Genomic DNA, 25,785 nt, shown 5'->3' with positions numbered 1-25,785 from the left:
GGAAATGCAAATTGAAATCACAGCAAGATACCACTTCATTCCTACTAGGATGGCTATAATTAAAAAAAAAAAAAAAGGTAACAACTGTTGCTGAGGATATGGGAAAATTGAAACCCTAATACATTGCTGATATGAATGTAAAATGGTATAGCCACAATGCAAAACAGTTGGGTGGTTCCTCAGAAACCACCAAAGGATAAATGGTAAATAGATGTGGCATATACATACAGCGGATAATCATTCAGCCTTAAAAAGGAATGTAGTTTCAGTACATGCTTAAACATGGGCATATCTCAAAAACATTATGCTAAAGTGAAAGAAGCTAGACACAAAAGGGTAGTATATGATTCGATTTATATGAAATATCTAGAATAGGTAAATTCATAGAAACAAAGTAGATTAGAGGTTAACAGGAGCTATGGTTAGAGGGAATGGGATATTATTGCTTAATGGGTATAGAGTTTAGAGTGATTAAAAAGTTTTAGTAACAGATAGTGGGGATGTTTGTACAACATTGTGAACATGATTAATGACACTGAATTATGGACTTAAGTGGCTAAAGTCACAAATTTTGTTATATGTATTTTGTCCCAATAAAAATTTCCAAAAAAGGGGCTCCCTGCAGGCTCAGTTGGTAGAGCATGTGACTCTTGGTCTTGGGGTCGTGAGTTCAAGCCCCACATTGGAGAGTAGATTGTACTTAAAAAAAAAATCCTTTAAAAATTAAACAGCAACACCAACAATATATAACATGCAGTGGCAGGCTAGATCTAGCTTGTGTGCACCCTCTAGAGCCAGTTGTGAGCGCCTTTTCCCAACTACTCCTTCAGTGACATTGGTAGCTTGAAATTAGCCATGGTGGGAGTATTTCTACCATGGAACTTGGCAAATGCTAGAAATAGAACTCCACTTCAATCCCCTCAAGCCAGTTGTTAAATATTTACCAGAACACCACTGAATATATGTGAATATATAAAAATGTGTAGAAAACTCTCCAGGATAGCTGTTACCACCTTGGGGGAGTAGAGTAGTGTTGCAGCAGGAATGTGAGAGTAAACTTAGACTTTTTACCACATACACTTTGATGGTGTTTCCATTTTTTTTTCTTTTTTACAATGAGTACGTAGACATACAATTCTTACACTGTTTTTTTAATGTTTACTTTTATTTTTGAGAGAGAGAGAGAGACAGAAAACACAAACTGGGGGAGACGCAGAGAGAGAGACACGCAGAATCTGAAGCAGGCTCCAGGCTCTGAGCTGTCAGCACAGAGCCAGACGCAGAGCTCGAACCCACGAACTGTGAGATCATGATCTGAGCCCAAGTCGGATGTTTAACCAAATGAGCCACCAGGAGCCCCATTTCTTGTGCTATTTTTTAAAAAAAGAAAAATCTGCATGTATTAGGATTGTGGTATTGGTGCCTTTTCTCAAGAGGCTAAAAGGTGGTCACATATACTGTCTGAAAAAAAAGGCCCATAAAGAGGCTGAAGGCCAACCCTGGGACTTGGATTCTGTTTCCTTTTCTTGTCCAATTAATTGGGGCTTTTTTGTCTCTTCACAGGTTACCCTACAGCCTACCCCGCAGCAGCCCCTGCCTACAATCCCAGTCTGTACCCCACCAATAGCCCCAGTTATGCTCCAGGTAAGGAGAAAGTGAAGACAGCAGTGGTGCCTGGGGTGGGAGGTGGGACTCTGTTTGGAAAAACAAACCCACCTGCTGGCCTTTTCCTGTCCTTAATTGCTCTGGACTCCGCCCATCCAGGCCTGATTCTCCTGGGAGTCCCCTCTGGGAACTGGGGGCAGTTGAGCCTAAGGGTTGGGGTGGGAATAGAATCTCCTCCGTTCTCCTTGGGATTTAAGGTTGGCCCATCTTTTCTCTGCTGGAATATCTGAAACATGCATCCTCTTCACAGAACCTTTTCTGCTCTCCCAAACAACGTCCAAATCAGTTCTTTGCTCGGTTTTCCCTAAGGCTGCCATTGAGACACACACAGATGCAAACACACACACACCAGACTTCCTGGGTGTGGAATTTGGAAGAGAGTGAGAGACTTGCCACCAGAGGATAAAGAACTGCTTTTCAGGCTGAGGCAAGGAACCTGTTTTTCACAAATCACAAAGGCCTAGCATTCCTTTATCTTATCCATTCCTGGATAGAGATTGATACAGATTTGAAATATTAAAAAAATAAAAAATTGTTCTCATTTGGGCTAGGAGCAGTGCAGAGGTCTTACCACCAATACTAACCCTCATACTTAGTGGGTGCTTTAACACTCAAGGGGCCGGAGAAAGAATCTGGATGCTGCATGTAGAAAGTCCTGGGTTTGAATCCTGATTACTCAACTCACTAGTTGTGAGGCCTTGGACAAAATAGTTCTCTCAGAGAAATGTGCTACTTACTTACCTCAGGGGTGTAGATGGTTTTAAGTAAGTTCCTCTTCATTTACTCAACAAGTATTTATTTGTTGAATGTCCTCCACACTACAATAGAGAAAAAGAGCCATCTTTGCCTAAAATAACTTCTAGTTCATTTGGGAGTTGGCATATAAACAAATTCATAGCTGTGCGGTGTGATGAAAGGGTACAGGACGCTTCACAGGGGGTCTCTCAATAGAGACCTGAGGGAGAAGCAGGAGACATTCTTTTAAGCACATAAGGAAAGAATTGGACGTTCTAAACAGAGTAGAGCCTGGGCAAAGGAATGGTGATGTGGGAATGGTTGAATCACACTGTAGGGGTGGGGATAATAGATGAATCTGAACTACAGATGTCCAAGGGCCAGATTTGGAAAGGCCTTAAATGCCATAATCATACCCCCCCCCCCCCCGCCATGTTCTTGTTTAGTAATGATTATTCTAGAGTTAAAAAGCTTGAAAAGACCTTAGAGATCCTCCAGTTCAGCTCCTTCTCTTGACAAGAGAGATCCAGAGATAAACAGTGTTTTGTCCAAATTACTCAATGATGCAGCAATAGCATATGAACTAGAACCCTTGGCAGATCTTCGAGTTCTTGGTCTCATGCTTTTCTGTGTCAATCCAGCACTCATCCTACCATTGTTCCCTTTCTTCTGGAATATTTAAATAAGAGAAGAACATGGTCTGTGTCAGAAGACCTAGATGTGAGTTCTGACTGTCACTTCCTAAATTAACAACCTTAGAGTCACTCGACCTCTCTGAACCTCAGTTGCCCCATTCTAAAGTAGGGATCATTTTGTAATCATACACACTCACGCACATACCGTGAGCTCCCTCTTTTTTGAGAGACAAAGTACTATTTTATGCAAATAAGTGATGTTAACCCCTAAAGTCTTTACATAGGTATGTCATTCCACAGACATTTATTTTGGCCCTGCTATGCCCAAAGCACTCTGGAAGACACTGCATGTGATTCAGATTTGAGAAAGCTGAAGTCATTGACCTCAAAGAGCTTGTGAGGGTAGGAGTAATCCACAAGCTAAAACGTCTCTATCTCAGCATTAATAGTTTATTCTATATTCACTTTTAATCAACAAGATACATATTTCCAAAAAAATGTGTAATAGGCAGAAACAATGAAAGCTACAGAAATTTACCCTGATAAAAGATTTAATCAAATTTGATAAGATCTGTCTGAAAAACTACGGTGGTTTTGATTATCAAGTATCTCACAATATAGAAATGATTTAAATTTAAATGCTGTGAGATCTGTGAATTGGCTTGGTAAACTATCTGGTCTAAAACAAAATGAGGTGAGTAATTTCACAAGGTCAGCTAAGGTCAGGATGAAGAAGATGTGTGTGTGTAGTCAGGAGGCCACCAGTGACCTACGGAAGCAGAGTCAATGAAATGGGGAGCCCGGGAGTGAAGAAGCAGTTAGCAGGCAGAGCCTGCTCTTACAAGAGACTTGACTACAAGGGAAAGGAGAACAAGGGAAGGTGGGGTTAAAGGAGGCATTTTTTTAGATGTGAGCATGATTAAGCATGTGAGCATGTAAGCGCTGATGGGAAGGAGCAAATGAGGAGGATAAGTCAGAGAGGCTGCCAGATAGACCCAGGCCTTCAAGGAAGCTTTGCTGAGGTGGGAGATCTAGAGCTCTGTTCTCTTCTTTGTTTGGGGGAGCAGGTGGACGGGGCTGCCTCACACAGGAGGGCAGCTCTTCCTCTCCGACTACAGGAAAGGTCACAGATGCATGTGCTTAGAGTAAATTGTCCAGTGGAAAGTGGAGAGTTCTTGTTTAATGACTTTGATTTGCTGTTGGAGAGGTGAACAAGGATAGAGGGAGGGTTCTTAAGGAGAGAGGTCAATGTGTGAAAGCCTTACTGGAAGGGGAAGGATAAGTGTCACCAGCAGGTGACACAGTCGTGTAACAGGAGGCTCCACTGAGGGTGGAGGCCATGAATTCTTCAAGGCTCTAATTCCAGCACTGGGGCATTTTCTCATAATGTACAGAATTTATGGTGCTGGTTTGTGGAACTGTTTGAGGATTAGTTTAGCAAGAAAGTGGAAGGACAGGGAATAAAAATAAATAGATAATATTTGTTGAATGGTTCCTATGTACCAGGGACTATTTTAAGCTCTTTATGGATATTGACTTGTTTTCTATCACAACAAACCTTTGAAGTCATTACTATTGTTATTCCCATTTTCCAAGTGGGAAAACTAAAATTTAGAGGAGTTAGGAACTAGCCCAAAGATCCAAACTCAGGCATCCTGCCACCACACCTGCATGTGGTCTGTGGCCGGCCAGAGAGAAATTGAGAAGTTAGACTAGAGCAACCAGACTAGAGAGAACAGACAGAAGGAGCCTGGGACTGTGGGGAAAAAAAGAGGAGAGATTGGAAAGCTTCCAGCATGTATAAAGTACTGATTAGGTCTTAATTTTAAAACAAACAAATATCATCCCACTTCTAACTTGATTTTCCCCAATTTTATGTTTTCAAAATTTCACCATATGTCTAAGCTATGACTGAAGCAACCTGACCATTTCCTTAGAAACCCATACAATCCACTGTAGAGCGTGGTATTCCCACATTGTGTCAGAAGGCCCCTAACTAGAAGCTGGAAGGACTGATTTTGATGTGACCTTGAGCAGATCCCTTTCCTTTGGAGTTAGACACACCCCACTGGTCTGTTCCATATTTTCAGAGGCCAGCCTCTGCATTCACCAGGTCTCCTGACTGCAGTAGGGGAGCTCCTGTTGAGGAAGGGCCGGCTCAAGGGCAGTGTAGGTTACTCTCAGCTTCCTGCTAGAAGCAGCCATTTGTGATGCTGAGAGATGCCTGTGGGGTAGAAGCCTGCAAAGAGCCAGGCTCTCAGGTTTAAATTTCTCTCAGCTTCTTCAAGGAGACCAAGAAGTTGCTTCAGAGAGAGCTATTTTTAGCAGCTCTGAGTACTCTAAGATGTCATCTGTTCACGATGCAGGGAAACATTTCACTCTTTCATTGGTTCTGAAAGCAGTGGGTACTTGGAGCTTTTTTCTAAGCTCTTAATGACTTCGGGGATCTTATTTAAGGACCATTTGGCTCTGCAGGAAGCAGGAGCCAACTGAGATTCGTTCTCAGAATCTGAAAACCAAAGGATGTATCACATTATTGGTAATCTGACCTGAAAATGAAAGAAAAGGATAAACAGAATAACTAATGTAGATAGAAATGAAATACCTCCTCACAAGAGATGTGTTTATAAACCATTTTCACCTACTGTCTCACTTGATTTCATAGCGACTTTATGAAGTACAAATACAAATTGTTCCTGTTTTGTATGTGACAAACCTGGAGAAGGGCAAGGGAAAGGAATTTGTGCTTCCTGAATACCTGCCATATTCCAGGCAGTGTGTGAGTCGTGACACAGATGTTAATTTTTACTTTAGTCTTGTGTGAGTTGAATCTTCCTGCCTCCAGTTTTGCTCAGAGGTTAAATAACTTGTCCCAAGTTGCACAGCTAAAAAGCAGTGGAGCCAGAATTCAAACCCAGTCTGTCTGACCCTACAGCCCCTCCTGTAGCACCTCACTTCCCCAGAAGTTTCAAGTGATGAAGTACCTCTGCATTGGTCCTAGCCCTCTGGGGCTTTACAGAGAGCTCTTCAGAGGCCAAAGGTGATGATTTTGAACCCTGAACCTTTACTTCCTCTCACACACAAAGCCTCTGTCATGTGTGAAGTCCCTCTGCAGTTCAAGAGCACTAACTTGGGTCAGATGCCTGGAAGATGCAGTGGCGTCAAGGAAGAGTGCTTCTCTTCAATGAATGGGCTTTCCTGGATGGCAAGTCTGTCATTCCCTCCAGGGTAGAGACACTTCACGCCCTGTGCATTCACTGTTTCTTATGTAGCCTGGGGGAAACTGCTATCTTGAGACAGTCTGTTTTTGTAACTGCAATGTATACTACTTTGCACAAGTTCTTAGTGGTAATTTCAACTAACATTTCTATCCAACAGAGTTTCAGTTCCTGCATTCAGCTTATGGTAGGAGAGCTATTTTTCCTCATCTGTATTATGGCCTATGAATGTGTTATCTCGTAACAACAGTAGATTCCCTCTCCTTCCCTCCCCAAATCCCATCCCTTAGGCTTGGGCTCCCCCAGGTGGCTCAGCAGCAGTTCCTAAAGCATGCAGGAACATGTCTGATGGTGCAAAATCATGGGTTGGAGACACACATGAACCGTCCCCTAGGGCAGCAATGAAGGATCATGGCACTAAAAGGCGTCTTTCCCCTTCCTCACCTCCGGGGTCCCATCTGACCTAGGTCAGAAACTTTCACCCTAACCTGGCTGCTGAATTCAAACAATCAAGTGAACAAAATTCTTCAGCTTGTATGGCTCCTCTCTGTTGGCTTTGTGGCAGCTCCTGTGGAGGAGTACCTGGATCATGCCTATAAGAACCCCAAAACAATCTGCCCCAGGATCAGATTTTCCATCTCCATTGGCAGTCTGACATGTTTGAAAGACCTGGTTGACTTTAGATACAATCTGTTCCCTTAGCCCAAATCTTGAGCTCTAGCTCATTTTCAGGGCATTTTCCTGGATGGTGAGAGGTGAGGGCCAAGTGTGCTAACTAAGTGGGCAGTGTGGACTCCAGGCCCAAAGCACCACGGGAACTTCTGGGCACCTGTGAGGGTCCCAGCAGTGTAACTGGACTAGGTCCTTTTTGTCACAGACAGTAAGGGACCATGAGAGGGACTTGCCACTTTCACTACTCTCACCTGGGCTGCTCAGGACAATGTTTTCATTAAAATCTCTGCACACTTTCTCAGCTTTTAAACTTGAATTATTTGGATGTTGAATATTGAATTTGTGTATGGCGCATCTTTCAGGAGATGAGCTGTGAAATTTCTCCTTGCCACTGCTGTGGGCTGGGTGATCTTGGGCAATTTGCTAATGTCTCCAAGCCATAGATAGTGTTTTGTTACAGATGTTCTCTCAGCTCCCTCTAATGTTAGCAGTCTGTCCTCTTATAATTTTATTATTTTTGCCAGTCACAGACCTGTTTCTCTTATCATTTATGGAGAGTCCATTTTTTGTTTGCCTCAGGATCAATGAACTTGGACAGAAGATTCCATAAAAAGTGAGAGAAGTTCTCATGCTTTCTCACCCCTCTAGTTATAACATCTGAAATAGAAATACTAAAAAGTATGTGCGGAGCTCTTCTCTTCACAGAATGCTTTGTGCCAGACCCTGCACTGGCTCTTTAGAGATAAAGACTAGTGACACAAGGTCCCTATTCTAAAGGAACTCAATTTAGTGGGGGAGACAGACAAGCCAGCAAGTACAGGGGTTTCTAAGAATCACAGAAACTGGGATAGCGAACCATGTGGGATATATGAAGGGGCTGTGGTCAAAGGGTGGGGAAAAGAAAAGACTTCATAGTAGAGGCAAGCTCATGATTGATGGCTGAATAAATCTTTACCAGGTGGCATTTGGGGAAAGACAGGCCAAGAAGAGTGAACCATGAGCAAAAATACAGAGATGTGCTGTGACACTCCTTGGCATATTCTGGGAATGATAAAGTTTGTGTGGCTATAGTGTAGGGTTGGAAAGTGAGAACAGTGAGAGACTAGAGAGATCACAGGGCTAGATCATGAGGGGCCTTGAATGCCACACAAGAAGTTCAGTCTTAGCCTGTAGGCAGTGGAGAACCGTGGAGTGTTCTTAAGATTTTGTGATTAGGTTTAGGTCTTAGAAATGTCTCTTGATTGCAGTTTGTAGATTGAAGTTGGCAGGTGTAAAAACAGAACAATGAGGAAGCAGTTGCAGTAGTGAAGAGCTGATGAGAACTTAAATTAGAGCTGTCTATAACTGTGGGGATGGAAGACGAGCAGATACCAGAATTAGAAACTGTTAAGACTGGATGACACTTCACTTTGATCCTCACATCAACAATATGAAGCAATCAGAGAGAAGTTATTACTGCTGTGTTATGAGACAACAAAATAAAGATTAAGTGACTTGCCCAAGGTCCCCCAGCTAGTAAGTGGCACAGCCCAGGTTAGAACTCAGATTTCCTGACCTACTGCATTATTCAGGATGATGGTCCCTTGCTGCCTCTCTTCCTTGTAAGTGTGCTTAACAGATTGTTCAAAGTGTCAGAGGGCGTGAGGGCCCCGTATCCAGGGAAGTGAACAACCCAGCACCTGGATGTGGGCAGCATGCTGTGACTGGGCCATGGCCCTTCACTGCCAAGGGTGTGTTCTCTCTCTCTCTCTCTTTCTCTCTTTCTTTCTCCCTTTCTCTCTCTCTCTCTCTCTCTCTCTCTCTCTCTCCTTTTTAAATTGAAGAATACATATACAGTAGTACATAAAGTGCACTAGTCTCAAATGTACAGCTCAGTAATATTTGACATATGTATACACTTGTATTTTACTACCACCTAGTTGAAAGTGTAGAACATTTCTAGGAGTTGGTACCTTTCATGGCACCCAAGAGCAGGCATGCCTGTCAGAGCAGCCTCCTCTATTACTGTGCCTCTAAAGTTTCAGTTGGATTGTCGCTATCCCACAACTGAGCTCTCAGTTGCTACCACCAACAGAATGGGTTACTTTAGAATTGTACATGGAAGAGGAAGATCATATGGCACAATACAACAGACCAATGAGGAAGTCAAGTTGACAGCTAATATTTGTTGGTTTTTGTAGCCTTCATATTTGTCCAGTTTTAAATTATAAAGTACTCAAATATAGAGAGAAACACAGAAAATCCCAATATTTGTTTTCTCTTCTTTTTTAATGAAACCAGAAGGAAATACCCACTTCTTCAGGACATAAACAGTTTAGTTCACTTGATCAGTTAGATAAGACATAATCAAAGGCACAGTCGCACTTGCTTCTTTCCTGGTTAATCTGGAATGTTATTTTATTGTGCATAATGCTGTCTTGTTCACTCTCTGGTTGGCGTGTGGCTGTGTTGCATCCCCAGCTAGCCCATAAATACCTTGTGTGCGGTGACCATGACCCACATGTGTTCCTGTCCACTGTGGCGCTCCCCTCAGTGCTGAGTGCAGTGTAGGCTTCAGTTACTCTTTGGTTAATCTTGATTTGCTTTAATTGTCATGCAGTCCTTCAGACTGATGTCAGACTTTTGGCTTATGATGAAAATTATGGTGAAGTATGCACCACTTGGGGGAAAAAACTGGCCTGGAACAGGACATCCAAATTTTCTGTGGCTAAATTCAGGCCTTCTGCTCCCTGATGGAACCCTGTAGGGTCTTGAGGACATCTGACTTCTCAGAATTACATGTTTCACTTTTTAGGAAGTTGTTTGGAGTGACCAGGGCTTTCCAGCCACATTGAGTGGCAGATTCTAAATTTGGAGACATCTTGATAAGATTTTTCAACACTAATTGGATCCTTTATTAATCCCCACCCCCTGCTCCCACCCCAGGGAAAAGAAACTCAAGGTAATTGTTTAAAATTGACTGCCCTCCTCCTGTATTGTTTGCAGAGCCATGTCTTGGTGTCCAGCAAAGGCTTTGGACTCTGCATGGAATTCTGCTGGGTGTCCATTTCTTCTGCCAGAATTCTCCTTTTAGTGTCACTTTCCTGCCCATGATTTCCTTCTCATTTCTCAGCATCTGCTGTATATATTGCGGGCCATTAATGCAAGCGCAGAGTCAGCCTAGAACAGCTACACTTCTAGCCTTAGTTTGGCAAAACAGCAGGGTCCTTGACCTCTTCCTCTGGCCTCAGTACTCCCAAGGCCGAAGGAACCAGAGGCATTACCTGTTACCTGGATGGGCAGAGGGGTTATGGGATCTCTCTGGAGGCGGGCTGTCCTTGCCCTGGCAGAATCAGAGTGGACAGGCATACTTCTCATGCCACCGTGCTGCACCTTAGCCCCTTGTTAAAATGTTTCCAGTATATCCAACTATTGCCAGTGTAGCCCCCACATCCTGCTAATGTTCTTTAAAACCCCTCATACCCAAGATGTTATTTGAGTGGAAAAGATACTATTACAATTGTTCTTCCTACTCTAAACAGAAATTTGGGTCAAGAATGGTTTCTCCTTTAGGAGAAAGTATATCAACAGAAATCTCTAAAAAGTTAGGCATTTCCCCCCTTTGAAACCCTCTTTCCTCTCTCCTTCCCCACAGGATACCATGAAGGTAAGTTTTTTGAGTCATTCCCCACTTCCAGATCATATGAAACATCATCCTTCAAATTTCCCAGGCTAAGCTTCAGGTGAACCTGAGAAGTGTCTGCAGATTTCTTTCAGACTGGGCCTCATCTCTATTTTACACCTATCCCAAGTTTGACATAGAATTTCTTAATGGCCCAGCAGATCATCTCTAATTCATGATGAGATATCTCAGGTGGGGCACAGCAGCACCTCAATAGGAGGTATAAAGGGTGTGCAAGATGTTTATCTGTCTGGCTCCAGCTGGGTGTACAGAAGAAGAAGGAATGGGAAGAGCCCCCGTGGACAGCCTATGCCTCCTGAACCGCCACAGCTCAGTCCCTTTAAAAGAGATGGCAGTCCAGCAAGGTTCATGTCACGTGATAATTCTTTTGAGGTCTCTCTTTGAAAACAACTTATTAAATACCCCCCAGGTGAGATTTCAGACATGAAAAATGAGTACTTGGTTGATGTGGCCCAGTACACAGTCAAAGGCTCCAAGTTGTGACATATTCATAAGAAAGCGGCTAAGGAATATCCCAGAGCCTTAGGCCAGAATGTCAGTAAGAGGTGGTATTCATAGGCATCTTCATAAGGTTTTGGTAGTGGATAGAAAACCCTGGCTTTCTTAGTGTAAACTCAGATTTCCTTGGTTTCAAATCATTTGGAAGCTCACTTCAGCACTCCCCGCAACCCACTCGCCCATCTCAGAAAGGCTGAACCATCCTGTGTGTCTGAACAGGGCCCCTTGGGTTATATGTTTCCATCCAGCACAAGACCCTTGCTTTGTGTCTGTGATTGGTGGTGCCCACTTCTTATTTCTGCCTAATGCCATTCTTGTGTCTTCCCTTAAGCAACTCTGCTGATGAAACAGGCCTGGCCACAGAACTCGTCTTCCTGTGGTACTGAAGGCACCTTCCACCTCCCAGTGGACACCGGGACCGAGAACCGAACTTACCAAGCATCCTCTGCGGCTTTCAGTAAATACAGCCTGTCTCCTCCTTTCCTTGTTCCCCTTGGTTGGGACTGATTTGTCTCTTAGAAAGAAAGGAAAGGGCACTTTTAAAACTGACCTTATAAGACACTTATTTTAAGAGGTTCTCCTACCCACACAAAAAATTGACCTTCCTCATACAGGGAAGGTCATCCTCTTTGATCATGTACCCGGCTTTGGGGAGACACAAAGCAGTGAGGGAGGGAGGAGGAAGTATGCACCTGGCCAACAAGTTTGATAAGGGAAGAACTGTTACTACATTTTAAGGGAAAGAACATTTGAAGGCCTGTGGACCTTTGGACAGAGAGGGCTCCTCTAGCTAGCACAGGGTTTCACAACCTTGCCATTATGGACATCTGGACCAGATAGAAATTCTTTGTTGTAGGGGGCTAACTTGTGCATTGTAGGATGCTAAGCAGAATCCCTGGCCTTGCCCCGCCCTCCTCCCCGCCCCCTGGATGCCAGCAAACCCTCATTATGGCAACCAAAATATCTCTAAACATTGCCAAGTGTCTCCTGGGGAGGCAGAATTGCCCCCTGCATGAGAAATATTCTCCAAGTGGAAGCTACACTGTGAGAGCAAGGTATGTACAGGGAATCCTCAGGGAAGACAGAAACCATCTGGCCAATCAGATTGGTTATGTTCATCTTGAGGTTCAGTGGGGTGACTGATGGTTTCACCTTCACACCTGATGTTTACTTTTTTTTTAATGTTTATTTATTTTTGAGAGAGAGAGAGAGACAGACGGAGTGCAAGTAGGGGAGGGGCAGAGGGAGAGGGAGACACACAGTCTGAAGCAGGCTCCAGGCTCTGAGCTGTCAGCACATAGCCTGATGCAGGGCTCAAACTCAAGAACTGTGAGATCATGACCTGAGCTGAAGTCGGACGCCTAACCGTCTGAGCCACCCAGGTGCCCCCACACCTGATTTTTAATACAAGATGTCTCTGTGGGTAAAATGAGGACCAGTGTTTAGAAGTTACTGAGTGGCATTTTGACTCCATATAAGGAAGACTTTGTGCCTTGTTGGAGCTGTCCCAAAGAGGAATGGCTGGCTTTGGTTGTGGGGAGTGCTTTTTTTCTTAAGTTGTGCCAGCAGAAGCTTGACATACCCTTAAGAGGGATATTGCAGATAAAGCCTGATAGTTTGTAGTTCAGTAAATTATTAATCTGTTAAGTGGATTAAATGAATATGCTGCATTTTTTCTTTTTTTTAATACCCAATGTTATTTTCTCCTTAGTTACTGTTGTCCCTAGATGTCGTCATCAACTTACATTTAAACAACCTAACTCTTCACCTTTAGAGAATTTGCTTTCATTATCACCCTCTCATTTAATCTACACTATAGTCCTATTATGGTGGATTTCTATTCAGGTTTGAAAGCTGAGGCTCAGAAAGGTAATATGTCGAATGTCATCCAAGTAGCAAGCAGCACAACTAAAAAGATATCACTCAGGTTTAAATTTCAGGTTAAGTTTATTGACTTTTTTCATGAGATTGATTGTACTCATTAAGAGAGGGATGGCAGTAGTAGGGAGTTTTCTCAGGTACCTCAGGTAGAATTGAGCAAACATATATGTAAATGGGCTTATACATATACATATTTTCTCCTAAACCCACACGTGATTGTACATGCATATAGACACACCTACTATAGTTTAGCAGAAAGAGGCCTGGGATGGAGACCAGAAGAGTTGGATTCTAGACTTGGTTCTGTACAACCTTGGATAATTTATGTCCATGCTCTGGACCTTGGTTTTTCCAACTGTAAAATGAGGGGGCTGGACTAGGACCTTTGAAAGTTCTGTCTAGCTGTTAGACTCCTGATTCTGTCACCAGGGTGCTGTGTACTCAATATCCACCACCCTAGCAGGGACCTTTCTAGCTACCCTGCCCGTAGTTGACCAGCCAGCCTTTGCTCACATATATATCTCCAGGGTATTCATTCCCTCCACAGGCAACCCTTTCTACAGTGAGAATGTCTGAATATTAGAAGGCTTCACCTTCTCCTGTGTTGAAATCTTCCTGAAGTCCCATTGAAATGTCCTGCAGCTACCTCCCACTGTCCTCACAGGCTGTCACAGTCCCTGGAAAGGACCACAATGTGCCCCTTTTCTTTAAAGCCAGTAGTGTGTGAACCTGTGGAATTTTTAAATAGAGGTTGGCTCACCTGCCCCTCCCACTCCCACCAGGCTTCCTCCCGACACAGATTTTGTGGCTTCTAATTGCTACAGAAAATTCAGGGCACTTTAACAAATTCAGTTTAATTTTACCAACACTTGCTAAGGCTGTTTGTAATTGGGTCTCCCTCCTACTTATTCCACACTCTCTTGTTCGGCTATCAACAAGGAGACTTGGGGGTCAAGGCAAGACTCAGACATAGAGCTTTGTTCAGACATGTAAATCTGATGGTCAATAAACCGATTAGTCTAAAAGGCATCCTTGATGTAAGGATCAATGCCTTTGAAGGTGGTAGGGGCTCTCCAACTGAAAAAGATTTATGGTAGTGCAGAAGGATTGAAGAGAGGGCTAAAACAGTTTTTATCTCACTAATGTGCAGACTCTATTTATTTTCCTGTTTGATGGACCCTAAAATTATAGTTAGGGACCTGAGAGAAAGAATAGGGCCTCATAAACAAAGCCTCTTTCAGAAGGCAGAGCTGGGACTTCTAGTGATCTAATTCCCTTTTTTCTGTCACAGTATTGCCTTTAATGAAATGATGACATGAAGGCCAAATGTCAGATGTCCAAGATTGGACTGCAGAGACCTATAACTCAGAAAGGAACCGCTGCCCAGGTCATGGGAAGCCCTGAACTCTGAGCCAGCTCTGCACTGATTTGCTGTGCGATTTCGGGAAGGTCGCTGCCTCACTCTCAGCTCCAGATTCATTTGAAATGTAAAAAGTTGAATGCAAGTCTCTAATGTCCTGAAGGCATAGCATTCCAAAGTCCTAATCCTGTGACCTTCAGACTTAGGTAGAAGTCCATTCACAAGTGCCAGACCTCCAGTGAGGGAGCTGAGTCTAAGTTCATTTCAGCAAAATCAGTGAGTTTGTTTTTTGTTTTTGTTTGTTTGTTTTTGCATCATCAAGCCCAATAGCTTCTTTTACTTAGATGCACAGAATAACAAATCCTAAATTTTGCCTTACCCAAGGTAGCTGAGGCTATAGCTCCAGGGGACTTTATAATCCTCAGTGGTGCAGACAGGACTGTCAGTCAGTTGTAGAAAGTCCACTGCAGTGATTTTCTCATAAGTCTCACTGAAATACTCAGAGACTTAGAATATCAACACTAGAATGCCTTCTGATACTATCCAGTCCAAATGAGGGTATTCCTTGAGAGAAGAATTGACCTGACTCACTGACAAAGCCCAGGATGGGAGCCCAGGCAGTTCCTGCAGCCTCTTAACACAGGTGGAAACCTTGAGAACTACTGTAGTTGGAGGAAGGAGCACTGGGTCCTGAGTCCTGGCGAGCAGTTGCTCTGTCTCAGAGCATCTCATCTGTCCGTCATCTCATCTGTGAAATGTCTGTGTTGGGGGCTTAATGATCTCTAGCTCTGCTTCTTCCTTCTCAAACTGTCTGGACAAATGAGCAAGGCCTTCTTCTGCAGCATCATCTTTTGGCTGCCAAGGGTACTCTGGCTGCTGATTTGTATTCTGAGTATATGTGTATCTCATTTCATAACATGAAGAAAGGGAAACATTTTCAGAAAAAGTTATTCTTAGACTTGGAAACCAAATTCTCCTGCAGACTCTTGGTGCTTTTTGATTTTCCTCAGAGAGATAACCTCAATACTTTGTAAGGTGGTTGATTGTCCTTGTGGCATAGAGGAATAGAGCAGCCTTCCCCTAGGGATAGAAATTCCAGAGCACATTCTTGGGGAACATAAAGGAAAGTTGCCAGTATCGTTGGCTTATTAACTTGAAAGAATTGTGAAGTCATGGTATTTTAAACCATACAGTTTTAGAATCTTAGAATCCTGGAGTCTGTGTTCCAAGTTGGATCACACAATGGAAGTCATAGTTTAACCTCTCTATTGTAGTCTTTCAGACCAGTCTCTGCTTGCACACCGCCAGGGTAGGAAGCTTACTAAGTGTTTCTCTATACAGTGAGAGAGAGAAAAGAATAATAGCTCACCTTTACGAAATGCTTTTAATGTGTCAGGCACTATTCTGAGGGCTTTGCAATTATTAATTAATGTATTTATCACAGCAACCCAATGAAATAGGTACTGTTGTCCCCATTTTACAGATGAGGAGACTGCTGTTTTCTACAGCTGTTAAATAGCAGGGCTGGGGTTCAGACCCAGGCAGTCAGTCTGGCTCCAGACTACTCATAACCGCTACTCTGTGCTGTATAGCTTTCAGAGACAGGTATCTTAGGATTCAAGGGTATCCTGCCCTTCTGCATAGAAAAGAGATGCTCTCCACTCTGGCTGGACTCCTCATAACCTTATTTTATTCCTTTAAATCAGATTGAGCAAGCTATCCCTGTAGAAGTCCAAATAATAAATACTGTAGGCTTTTCAGGCCATATGGTCTCTGTCATAACTACCGTTGTAGCAAGAAAGCAGCCATAGTTGAGAAGTAAATGAATGGACGTGGCTGTTACAATAAAACTTTGCTTACCAAGATAAGTTGCAATTACAAAAACTGTAGTTTTCAGGTTTTATGTATTCATTTATTTATTTAATTTTATGGTTTATTTTTTAGTAATCTCTACACCCAGCATGGGGCTCGAACCCATGACCCCAAGATCATGAGTCGCATGCTCTTCCAACTGAGCCAGCCAGGCGCCCCTATAGTTTGCCTGTTTTAAATGTTAATAGCGTGAATAAAAGATTCAGTGGTAAATTAAATTTGTAAATAGTCTCCTGCATATCCCTATCTCGGAGATTCATAGTTCATCCTGTCATTTTAAAACTTCTCAGGGTCATGGAATAAAAAACAAACCTATTTATCTCTATTCTACATTACTGCACTTTTTTTTTTAAACAGTGATTAAAATCCTTCAGAATGATATAGTTCATCGCACAGTCTTGGGACACGCCCATTTTGAGAACCTCCACCTTTGTTTTACAGATTAAAAAACCATGCCTCCAAGGTGAAGTGCCCCTCAGATGGCTCCTTGTAGATATCACAGACTTAGACTTCTGTCTGCCCCTGCAGTATCTGCTTCACCTGCCTTGACCACATATCATAATTAGTGCCACAATCTAGAAACTTGGAGGAATCTGCTCCAGACTTCTCTCAGCTGATTCGCACCTCCATGTCTAGTTTCTCTTTTTTTCACAATGCTACCTTCTCCTGAATGTATTCTTTCCACTCCATCTTCATTGCTACTTATTTCCCAAATGTATTTGACCACAAAACCAGTTTCTCATGGAATAAACTATGGATCTGCAGATGGAAAAGTAAATGACATGATTCCAGGGAAGAGGACAAGGATGCCTTTCGGTGGTGCCTTTTTTGGTGACCAAATAGCAGCGTTCATGTCCTACTGAGTATTTCATCAGGGGCGGGGAGGTGGTGGGGGCGGCGGGCGCCAGGCCAGTGCTGTGGATGGAGACAGATTTGTGACCTTACAGCAGCTTGCTTTTACTCGGGGATAGGGTAAAAGAGACCTAGGATCTTTAGAAAAATGGGATTTTAGTTCAGGAGGAGATCTTCACTCTTAGCCTTCTGATTTAACAAAATAGGAAACTAAAGCCCAGACACTTGATAATAGGCACACCAAATTGGAAAAAAAAAGCCTGAACTGAAGCCTTGGTCTGTTTTCTTCCAATAAAGCACCCCTCTTTGCTCTGCCCCCCAGTCTCTTCTTGCAGAATCAGCACCACGTTGCTGACAGTCCTTGGTGAGCATCTTGTAGGTGAAAGACCTTACTTTGAGGCAGGAGAAGGTCAGTGATGTACCAACCAGGCTGAGCCTGGATGGGAAGCCCAGGGAAGAAGTATCAGCAACACCCCATTGGAGATCCAAAGCCAAGGTCTTCTGGCACTGTCCCTTCAACTTAGAAAGAAGGAGCAGTTTGTAAAAACACTTGCCCTTTCTGAGCCCATTGTATAAAGTAAGAGAGTTAGGGGTCACTTGATGATTACTTGGTTTCCATAGAATCATTTCATTTTGTGTTCTGTGAGTACATAGTCTTGTTCCTGGGTGATTTATGTCTCAGCTTTTTCCTGTGGACATAGGATCTGACTCTATTTTCCAGAACAGTCAAAGGTAGCACAGTTTAATCAAGTCACTGATTGTGAGCTCCCTGGGGCCTAGGTTTCAGGTTGATGTGAACTTTCATGACCCCTGACTTCAGGCAGAGGTGGTTCCCTCCAAGCCCCAGGAGTGGGGGGAAAGGCTGGCTCTGAATGGTGTTTTCTGTGGGCTTTTCACCTTAACCCTCTCAGGGAAGAAGGGGAATGTGGGAGAGAGAATTCCAAAGAGAGAGATACAAGGAGAGAAAAAGAATAAGGGGGAAAACAAAAGAGAAACAGCAGCAGAAGACACCCGGGCTGCTGAGTGAGGAGACAGAAAAGCAGGAAGACAGAGTGCGATAAAGGGCAAGTGGGCGGAGGGTCTCCTGTCTGTGTGTACATGCCTGTCTCACAGCATGTAGACAGAATCCCAAACTGTCTGAGCTGCAAGGGTCCCTTAGGAGATCATCTGGTTCCAGCCTCTTATTTTATATGTCATACGCCTGAGACCCAGAAAAATACAAGATGCCAGAATCACTTGTGTGCCCTGTGCACCAGGACTGAGGGAGCTGCCTCTGGGGCCAAGGCTCTCTGGGTGGAGCCCTGTTCACTGTTCTCATCTGTGTTTCCAGCCTGGAATCAGCCCATCCTTGTCTGGGGAGTCGTGACTGGGACCTGCTACCTTCTGACAATGTTCTGTCAACTAACTGGAAGTCTCTCTTATTGCCTTGGTACAGGATATACTGCAGGGACACCGTACAAGGTCCCACCGACCCAGAGTAATACTGCTCCACCCCCCTACTCCCCATCACCCAACCCCTATCAGACGGCCATGTATCCAATCAGAAGTGCCTACCCCCAGCAGAATCTGTATGCCCAGGTAGGTGCATGTGGAAGCCTGGGCCCACCACTTCTGCAGGTAAAGGAGTGACCAGCCTAGGAGGGTTGGGGGTGGGTAAGGAAGAGAGGGAAGGCAAGTTCATGGCTCTGACCACTTGCCATTATTATATCATAGAAATGGTAGCCCTGTAGTCTACAGACTCCCTCACCCCACCTCAGCCCCTCAGGGGTGATGCATGAAGCCGTTTAGATGAATAGCGCCCAGAATGTCAAAGGAGCAGGGGCCCCTGGAAATCATCTAGCTCAATTCCTTCTTTTTTTTTTTTTTTTTTTTTCTGGAGAGAGAGAATGAGGGGGAGAGGGAAAGAGAATTTTAAGTAGGCTCCACGCCCAGTGTGGAGCTCAATATAGGGCTCAGTCTTACCACCATGAGACTATGACCTGAGCTGAAACCAAGAGTTGGATGTTTAACTGACTGAGCCACCCAGGCACTCCACTCAATTCCTTTTTATACAAGTGGGGAAGCTGAGACCCAGAGGAGAGTGAGTTGTCCAAGGTCACACAGGGAGCTGTTGGTTGAGTCAGGATGAGACCCCATGTGTCTTGGGCTTCTCTCCCTAACCCCCACACCTACCCTTCCTTGATAAAGTCTGTGAGCTGAACAGGGAGGAGATAAGTTCTCAGGCTCTGTCACCAGTTCCCTGTGTGACCATCAGTAAGTTATTTCTCTGAGTGCCTTAGTGTCCCCATCTGGGCTCTTTCAGCTAGAGAGAATGTGTGTACTCTGAGGGGATGGCTATGACAGGGACTATATGAGGCTCCAGCATACCACATGGCACATTTTTTCTCGGCTGACAGTTCTACATGAGGTTTTTAAGTAGTGAGGAGAACACTTTTTGATTTAAAGAAAAGCTACATTGTAGAATAGAATGCAAAACTTTTAAAAGATAGAACAGTGGGCTGGAGATCGTTTTTCTGGTTTGTGGTAGGCTGCTTTGCACTATGTTCTCAGACCTCTGGGATTATAAACCCATATTCTGAGGCTCCTGTCATTAGTTAGTAGAGGCATTGGGAAAGCTCTGGAGTAAGATGACCCAGGGGGCTGTGTCTACTCCCCACAAAGGTCACCAGGCCTGTGGGCTGTGGCAGCAGGAAGCAGCCCTGTGATCTAGGCAGTGGGAAGTCACCTAAGACAACTGTCTCCATCCTCACCTCTTTGCCTAAAGAGAAATAGTAAGAGACATCTGGGGAAATGCTCTGCATTTGTGACAGTCCCCAGTAGGTAAAACGGCAGTACTCGCACCAGTGTGATCGCCCCTCTGGTAATTCCTCATGTGCATGTACACAGTGGTCTGGATTCACCAGCCCCATCCATATTCTCACTCACTGACTGTGGTCCCTGCCCTTACATTTTAGGCAGCTCATAGAAGCACACTGCAGTAAGATCCAACCATTTTAAAATGTCAGAATTCGGGCTGTTACCCTATTAGATCATCATAGCAACCCTAGGAGCAAAGCAGGACAGGGCTGGAGCCTTATTTTTCGTAATTCATAACGAAAAGCTGAGCCCGTTACTGCACTGTCCAGAGTCATGTAGTAAGACAGACACAGAATCCCAACTGGGGCCCAGACCTTGTATCTCTAGGTCCATGCTTATCTGGCCCTATCCCATAGGGTCTGGGAGGAACAGGCTCCCCCTCCCTTTTCCTCCTCCCCATGTCCTACCCCACATCTCCAAAAGCTTGTGTGACCTCGGCCTCTTTTCCCTCAGGGAGCCTACTACACACAGCCGGTGTATGCTGCCCAGCCCCACGTCATCCACCACACCACGGTTGTCCAGCCCAACAGCATTCCCTCTGCCATCTACCCAGCGCCTGTTGCTGCCCCCCGGACCAACGGTGTGGCCATGGGCATGGTGGCCGGCACCACCATGGCAATGTCAGCAGGTGAGGGCAGCATCTATGTCAGTGTCCATCCCCCTTCTCCAGAAACTCATGACAGACTGGAGAACACAGTCATGGAATCGAGTGTCCCATAGCATGAGAAATTGTGTTCTGGGGGTTTCTGGGAATGTTGTCCATAGGGATGAGAAAGATGTCACCGAGGAGGACATACTGAGCTAGACCTTAAAGGGTGAACAGAAGCTGACCAGAGAGATGGAAGAGGGGAGGGCAGTCCAGGTGGAAGGAACATGAGCATAACACGTTCACAGAATGGAAATGGTCCAAGGTCCTTAGAAAAAAGGGGCATGGGTTTGGAAGAGCAGCTGGAGGAGTCAGCAAAGTAAAGTGGGGAGACTCGAATACCTCTAGGTAATGGGGAGCTAGCAAAGGGGTTCAAGCAGAGGAGAGATGGTTTTGGTTTAAACGTTCTTGGGCTGCAGGGTGGAGGCACAGTTATATAGGAGAGGCTGGAAGCAGGTAGGTCAGTGGGGAGGCTGTCATTTAGAGGAAAGATGATGGCACTAATACTCTGGTAGCAGCAGGGTTCTAGAAGGGAGTGCACGGGGCTAATGTTATTGAGCAGGCAGAAGCTTAAGCCCCTGTCCAATAATTAATTGTAAGGCATGAGGGACCCCTTTTCCATTTCTGGCTTACTCCAGAAATCACATCAGAGCCCTGCCCTTCAGGAACCCTGAGGATAGGGATGGAGACGACACTGGGAGAGTAAGTTTAGGGAAGTCTCTGGGTGCACGGCGGACATTCAAAAGAAGAGCATGAGATGACAAGAGGGTTGTGGATAACTTTTAGAGACCCAACTTTTAAAGAATCATTTGAGGGAAGAGGGTACAAGGGGTCTAGTGGGCAGGGGGTGAGAATTGGGATTTTATGTGGCCCCCTAATGTAAGGGGTTGTTGAGGCCTCATTCCCTAAATCTGGTTAGCAAGCTATCGAATATCTGCTTGGTGCCAGCCTTCGTTCTGGTCCTGTGGACCAGTTACTGATAGATCAGACCAGAGCCCTGCCTTTAGGAACAGCAGGGCCCATGGGAAATACAACCATATAAACCAACAATTTCCACTCGGTAGATTACAAAAAGCATACAAAGAAGAGTAGAAGGAGGCCACTGAAGATGAGTGATTGACTCTGTCTTGGCGTATCAGCAAAATTTTCCCTAACGAGATGAAGCTTGGCAAGGTGGGAGGGGCAGGAAGTTCATGAGCAGGTGGGGGGCCCAGGTTGGGGAGCAGTTGTGTGAAAGACCATGGCTTCATCCTCTTCATCCCAGCACCCTGGGACAGCCTCACTGGGTTTACTCTTCTCTCTGGATGCTCAGGTACCCTGCTGACTGCACCCCAGCACACCGCGATTGGGGCACACCCTGTGTCCATGCCAACATACAGGGCCCAAGGGACCCCTGCGTACAGCTATGTGCCCCCGCACTGGTAAAGCCTGCAGCCCATCCAAGTGAGTGGGGCCTGGGCTGGGAGAGGTAGGAGGATGACCAAATACCAGAACCGCCCCTAGCAAAGCACAGGTGTTGGTAGGGGCCAGTGACAGTTACCAGTTGCTTTCCTGCTCTGAGTTCAGTAATATTACCCTTAATGATAGCTGTCACTTTCCATATGTTCTAGATACTTTACGTATGTTATCTCATAATCCTTAGAGCAGCTCTGTGAAATGAGGATTATTAGTTCTGTTTTACTGATAAATGGATAGTTCAACATCACTTAACCAGTAAGAATTAAGCTGGAACTTGAACTCCAGCCCTCTAGTGCTAAATTCTGTGCTCTTTACCTACAGTCTCTAGACTTCCTTTAACTCTGGTCCTCATTCTTCAGATGCAATCTTACCTTAATCAGATGTTGGCGATGGTAGCGGGGGAGGGGGGCGGCTGGAGACCTTGGGCCAACATCCCCCCCACCCACCAGCTTCCTTACTGCCCTCGACTGCTCCTGAGGGACATCAACTTTTAATACCTCTGCCCTACCTCCTGATCTCCCCTACCCTGCACGTCCTCCAGGAGCTCTGGGCACTGGACAGGAAGCAGGCAGCTCCACTAGGGAGGCACAGAGGGCTCCATTTAGGGCTCCCACAGTGAGGGGAGGGGATCCAGTGGCTTCCTGAAATGGCCTGACAGGAATATCATGGTCACTAATGGCTCTCCTCTTCCTTCCTCAGATCTGGAGTCACACATTGTATGCAACTACTCAAGTCTTACACAGGTGCTGGAGCAGTTCCCTAGCAGCACCACCTCTATTTGCAAGAAGAGACAACGGAAGTGCAAGGGTCACTTTATGCATCTTTAACGGTTTTGGTTTTTATTTTTGGTTTTTGTAAAAGCTGCTTTTTCTAATCTCCTGCCTCTCCCCAATGTCTCCTTCTTAGCAGCTACCCTTCCAGCTCTGTCCCCTCCTCCTGACCAAGCACATCCTCTCTGCTCTTCTCTCCTTCCCCAAGCATCCAGTCCCCGGGGATCCTAGTCTAGTGGCAGAGAGCAGGGTTTATTGCAATGGTTCAGCTGAAGGTGTGATTTCCTTTGAAGAGCGTAACACTTGTGGCCCTTGGGTCTAGGGTAGGAACTCAAAGCTGTTGAGCAGGTTACATCTCTGGGAGATTGTTCTTTATTTTTCCGGAGCAAGATTAGTTTAGGACGTTACTATGTCCTGACACAAAGGAAATGTCTTCTGAGAACCATCGCAACAGACCGAGAACAGGACCACCTGAATTAGGTAGGAGTGTTCATAGCAGCTTAATACCCCAGGTGAGAACCTGGGAAAACCAGATTCTTTCTTTGGGAGAACTTGAGGGAGGGTGGGGGGAGGGAGGGCACTGGGGGAAGGAAGAGGGGAGAGAGGTGCTTGCCTGCTGGCTTTGATTTGTAAGGTCTCTCGCCAAATTGTCTGGGCCTGGACCTTCTGATTTGCACAGTGTTGTTAACTGACCTGGCACTTCCTCAAAATGTAATTTTGACCTCAGTCCTGCCAAGCAGCTGCAGGGTGATGGTATCCCAGCCTCCCAAAGCCTTGGAAGGCCAGATGCCCTATGTAATCCAGACCTTGGCCCTTGAGCCCACAGGGACCCACTCTGATGAGATGCTTCCTCCTGATTAGAGTGGGAACCTATGGCATTTCTCTCCCTTCCCTCTGCCCTTCCCAGTGCCAGGGCTCACCAGCCTGTCCGTGGGGCTCTTGGTTATCTTGTGCCATTCACGGCCAAAGTGAAGGAACCACATTCCAGGTGGGTGCTGGCAGCTCTGAAGGTCAGGATAGTGAAGGAAAAGCAATAGCAATAAACATTTCATAGACTCATGGAACTGATGGGACCTTAGCAATCATCTCATCCATTCCCCTGTTTGATAGATGAGGAAGCTGAGGCTCAGAGAAGATGAAAGGACTTCCCTAGATCTTGCAGTAAATTAGCATTAAATGCAGGCTTCCTACCATGGGGCATGTTATCCACAAAAATTTAACTAGGGATGGATTGGCTTGGTTTTGTAGAAATTAAGTCAGCAGCACTCACACCCGGTGAACTCTGGAACAGTCTCTGGGCTTTTGTTTCTGCTCTTTTTCTCCATCGATTCCAAAGCGGGGTTAAAGACTGGGCAGAGGTCACATGGGGGCAAATGGCAGGAACAGAAATTGCAAATGAAGAAATAGCATTTGGAAATTCTGTGAAGACATCTAGAACTTTCGTTCTATACCTGACTCCAGCCCTAGGAGAAGGAGAAAGTGGGCTGGCTGAAAAGGAGGATCTATGCTTTTAGGACAAAAGCCCCTCCTCCTGAAAAGAGAAGGGGACAAGGATGAGGCCCAGGAGGCATGGGCTTTCATGGGAGAAGAGGAACCCCCCAGTCAGGAGTCCAGGCTAGTCTCAGCCAGGAGCCCAGGTTGCCCAGCATTGTCCCCTGCACCCAGCTTTTGGCTGAGCTAGCAGCTCCTGTGTGGGTGGGGGTGCAGGAACATTTTACTGTACAAAATGGGATCATTGATAACATTTGGGACTTTTAAACAACCCTTTTCATTTTAAATTCACATGCACTTGGACATACCCTTACCCCTACCTCCCATGTCTCCCTTAAAGGAGGAAGAAATCAGGAAACTCTTGAGCCAGAAGGACCTCAGAGGTTGTCTGGCATTCCCAGGAGGGCAAAGCCCATCAGCATCCAACCCAGAGCCAGGAGTTGGGGGACCCACCTTCTTGGCTTTCCAGGGAACTGCAGGACCAGTAAGGAGAAACCTAGCTATTCTAAATGGTCTGTTCTAGAGTGCTGATGGGGTTTCATTTTAAAACAACAAAGTTTTCCAGTGTTAATCCATTTTTTGCAGATACCTCCTCCTACTCTCTGGTTTTGTAAGGGTGGGTGAAGGTTGTTCTAGATTATGTCATATGTGTGTGGAAAATGCCAAAATAATACTAATGATAATAATAGGAAACCTTTGCATTTGTCAGGTGCTTCATAGATTTCAGAGCACTTCACAGCCTTTAATTTACTGGCCCTGAGAGAGAGAGAGACGGGGTCAGAGTTATTACACCCATCTAACAAATGAGGAAACTGGTTGTAGAAGAAAAGGGAGCTTGCCAAGGTGAGCAGAATGCTAGCTAGTATCCTAATAGGTTTCCATGTACCCTGCTACCTCTAGGTGGGCTGGGTAGAACCACAGAGAGGAAGTAAAAAGGAGGAGACCTAGGAATGGCCCTGTTGCTTTTGTTCTTCCTATGCCAGTAAGGAAAAACTAACATCTAGTACCTCACAGTTCACAAAGCAATTTCACATCCATCATGTGGCTTAACCCTGTGAAATAGATTATTCCTCCTATTTGATCCATGAGGAAACTGAGACTTGGGAAAGCAAAGTGATTTGCTCATAAGTGGCAGAGCCACTTGAATCCCAGTTTGTCTGCTTTCCCTCCAGTCTGACTGCACATACAGGCTTGAGGGCTAAAGCATCTATGCTCTGCACCCTTTCTTTGCCCTAGTATGTAATTCCAGATCAAAGACAGGCCCCAAGGCGAAAACAAGGTACAGAAAGGCTGTGGTCTGGAAGAGCCCCAAGTCCAGCACCCTCTTTTCAGTGTGCATGGTGGAGCCCCAGTTCTGCTGGCCTCCCCCTCTTGCTTTGACGGAGATCCACAAGCCTGGCCAAGCTTGGGGAGTCATCGCAAAGGGAACAAGTCCAGGAGAGCAGGGGTAGTAGTAGTGTGCCTCTGGCAGAATGAACATTCGTGGCAGGATCA

The 25,785-nt window shown here is 45.2% G+C and overlaps 1 protein-coding gene and 1 non-coding gene across 5 annotated transcripts in view; one reads left to right on the top strand and one right to left on the bottom strand.

Moving 5' to 3' along the window:
• The window catches only part of FAM168A (family with sequence similarity 168 member A), a 199,119-nt gene extending 176,214 nt beyond the window's left edge, over positions 1 to 22,905 (top strand). For 2 of the 4 annotated variants that reach the window (XM_060605674.3, XM_060605673.3), the window contains 7 exons: positions 1,564 to 1,644; positions 6,414 to 6,440; positions 11,437 to 11,562; positions 18,506 to 18,648; positions 20,380 to 20,554; positions 21,885 to 22,015; positions 22,730 to 22,905. In XM_060605674.3, the coding sequence (XP_060461657.1) occupies positions 1,564 to 1,644; positions 6,414 to 6,440; positions 11,437 to 11,562; positions 18,506 to 18,648; positions 20,380 to 20,554; positions 21,885 to 21,997 (665 nt within the window). In that variant the 3' untranslated portion in view covers positions 21,998 to 22,015; positions 22,730 to 22,905. The remainder of the gene's footprint in view (positions 1 to 1,563; positions 1,645 to 6,413; positions 6,441 to 11,436; positions 11,563 to 18,505; positions 18,649 to 20,379; positions 20,555 to 21,884; positions 22,016 to 22,729) is intronic. The other 2 variants (XM_060605676.2, XM_060605675.3) reach the window with 2 other exon arrangements.
• Positions 16,300 to 16,372, bottom strand: TRNAM-CAU (transfer RNA methionine (anticodon CAU)). The gene has a single exon. It is a non-coding gene; the product is annotated as a tRNA-Met (tRNA).
• Positions 22,906 to 25,785: the final 2,880 nt, after the last annotated feature.

The sequence above is a fragment of the Panthera onca genome, chromosome D1 (genome assembly GCF_046562875.1).
Source record: "Panthera onca isolate mPanOnc1 chromosome D1, mPanOnc1 haplotype 2, whole genome shotgun sequence".
Classification (NCBI taxonomy): Eukaryota; Metazoa; Chordata; class Mammalia; order Carnivora; family Felidae; genus Panthera; species Panthera onca.
This window is presented reverse-complemented; position numbering and strand designations above follow the sequence as displayed.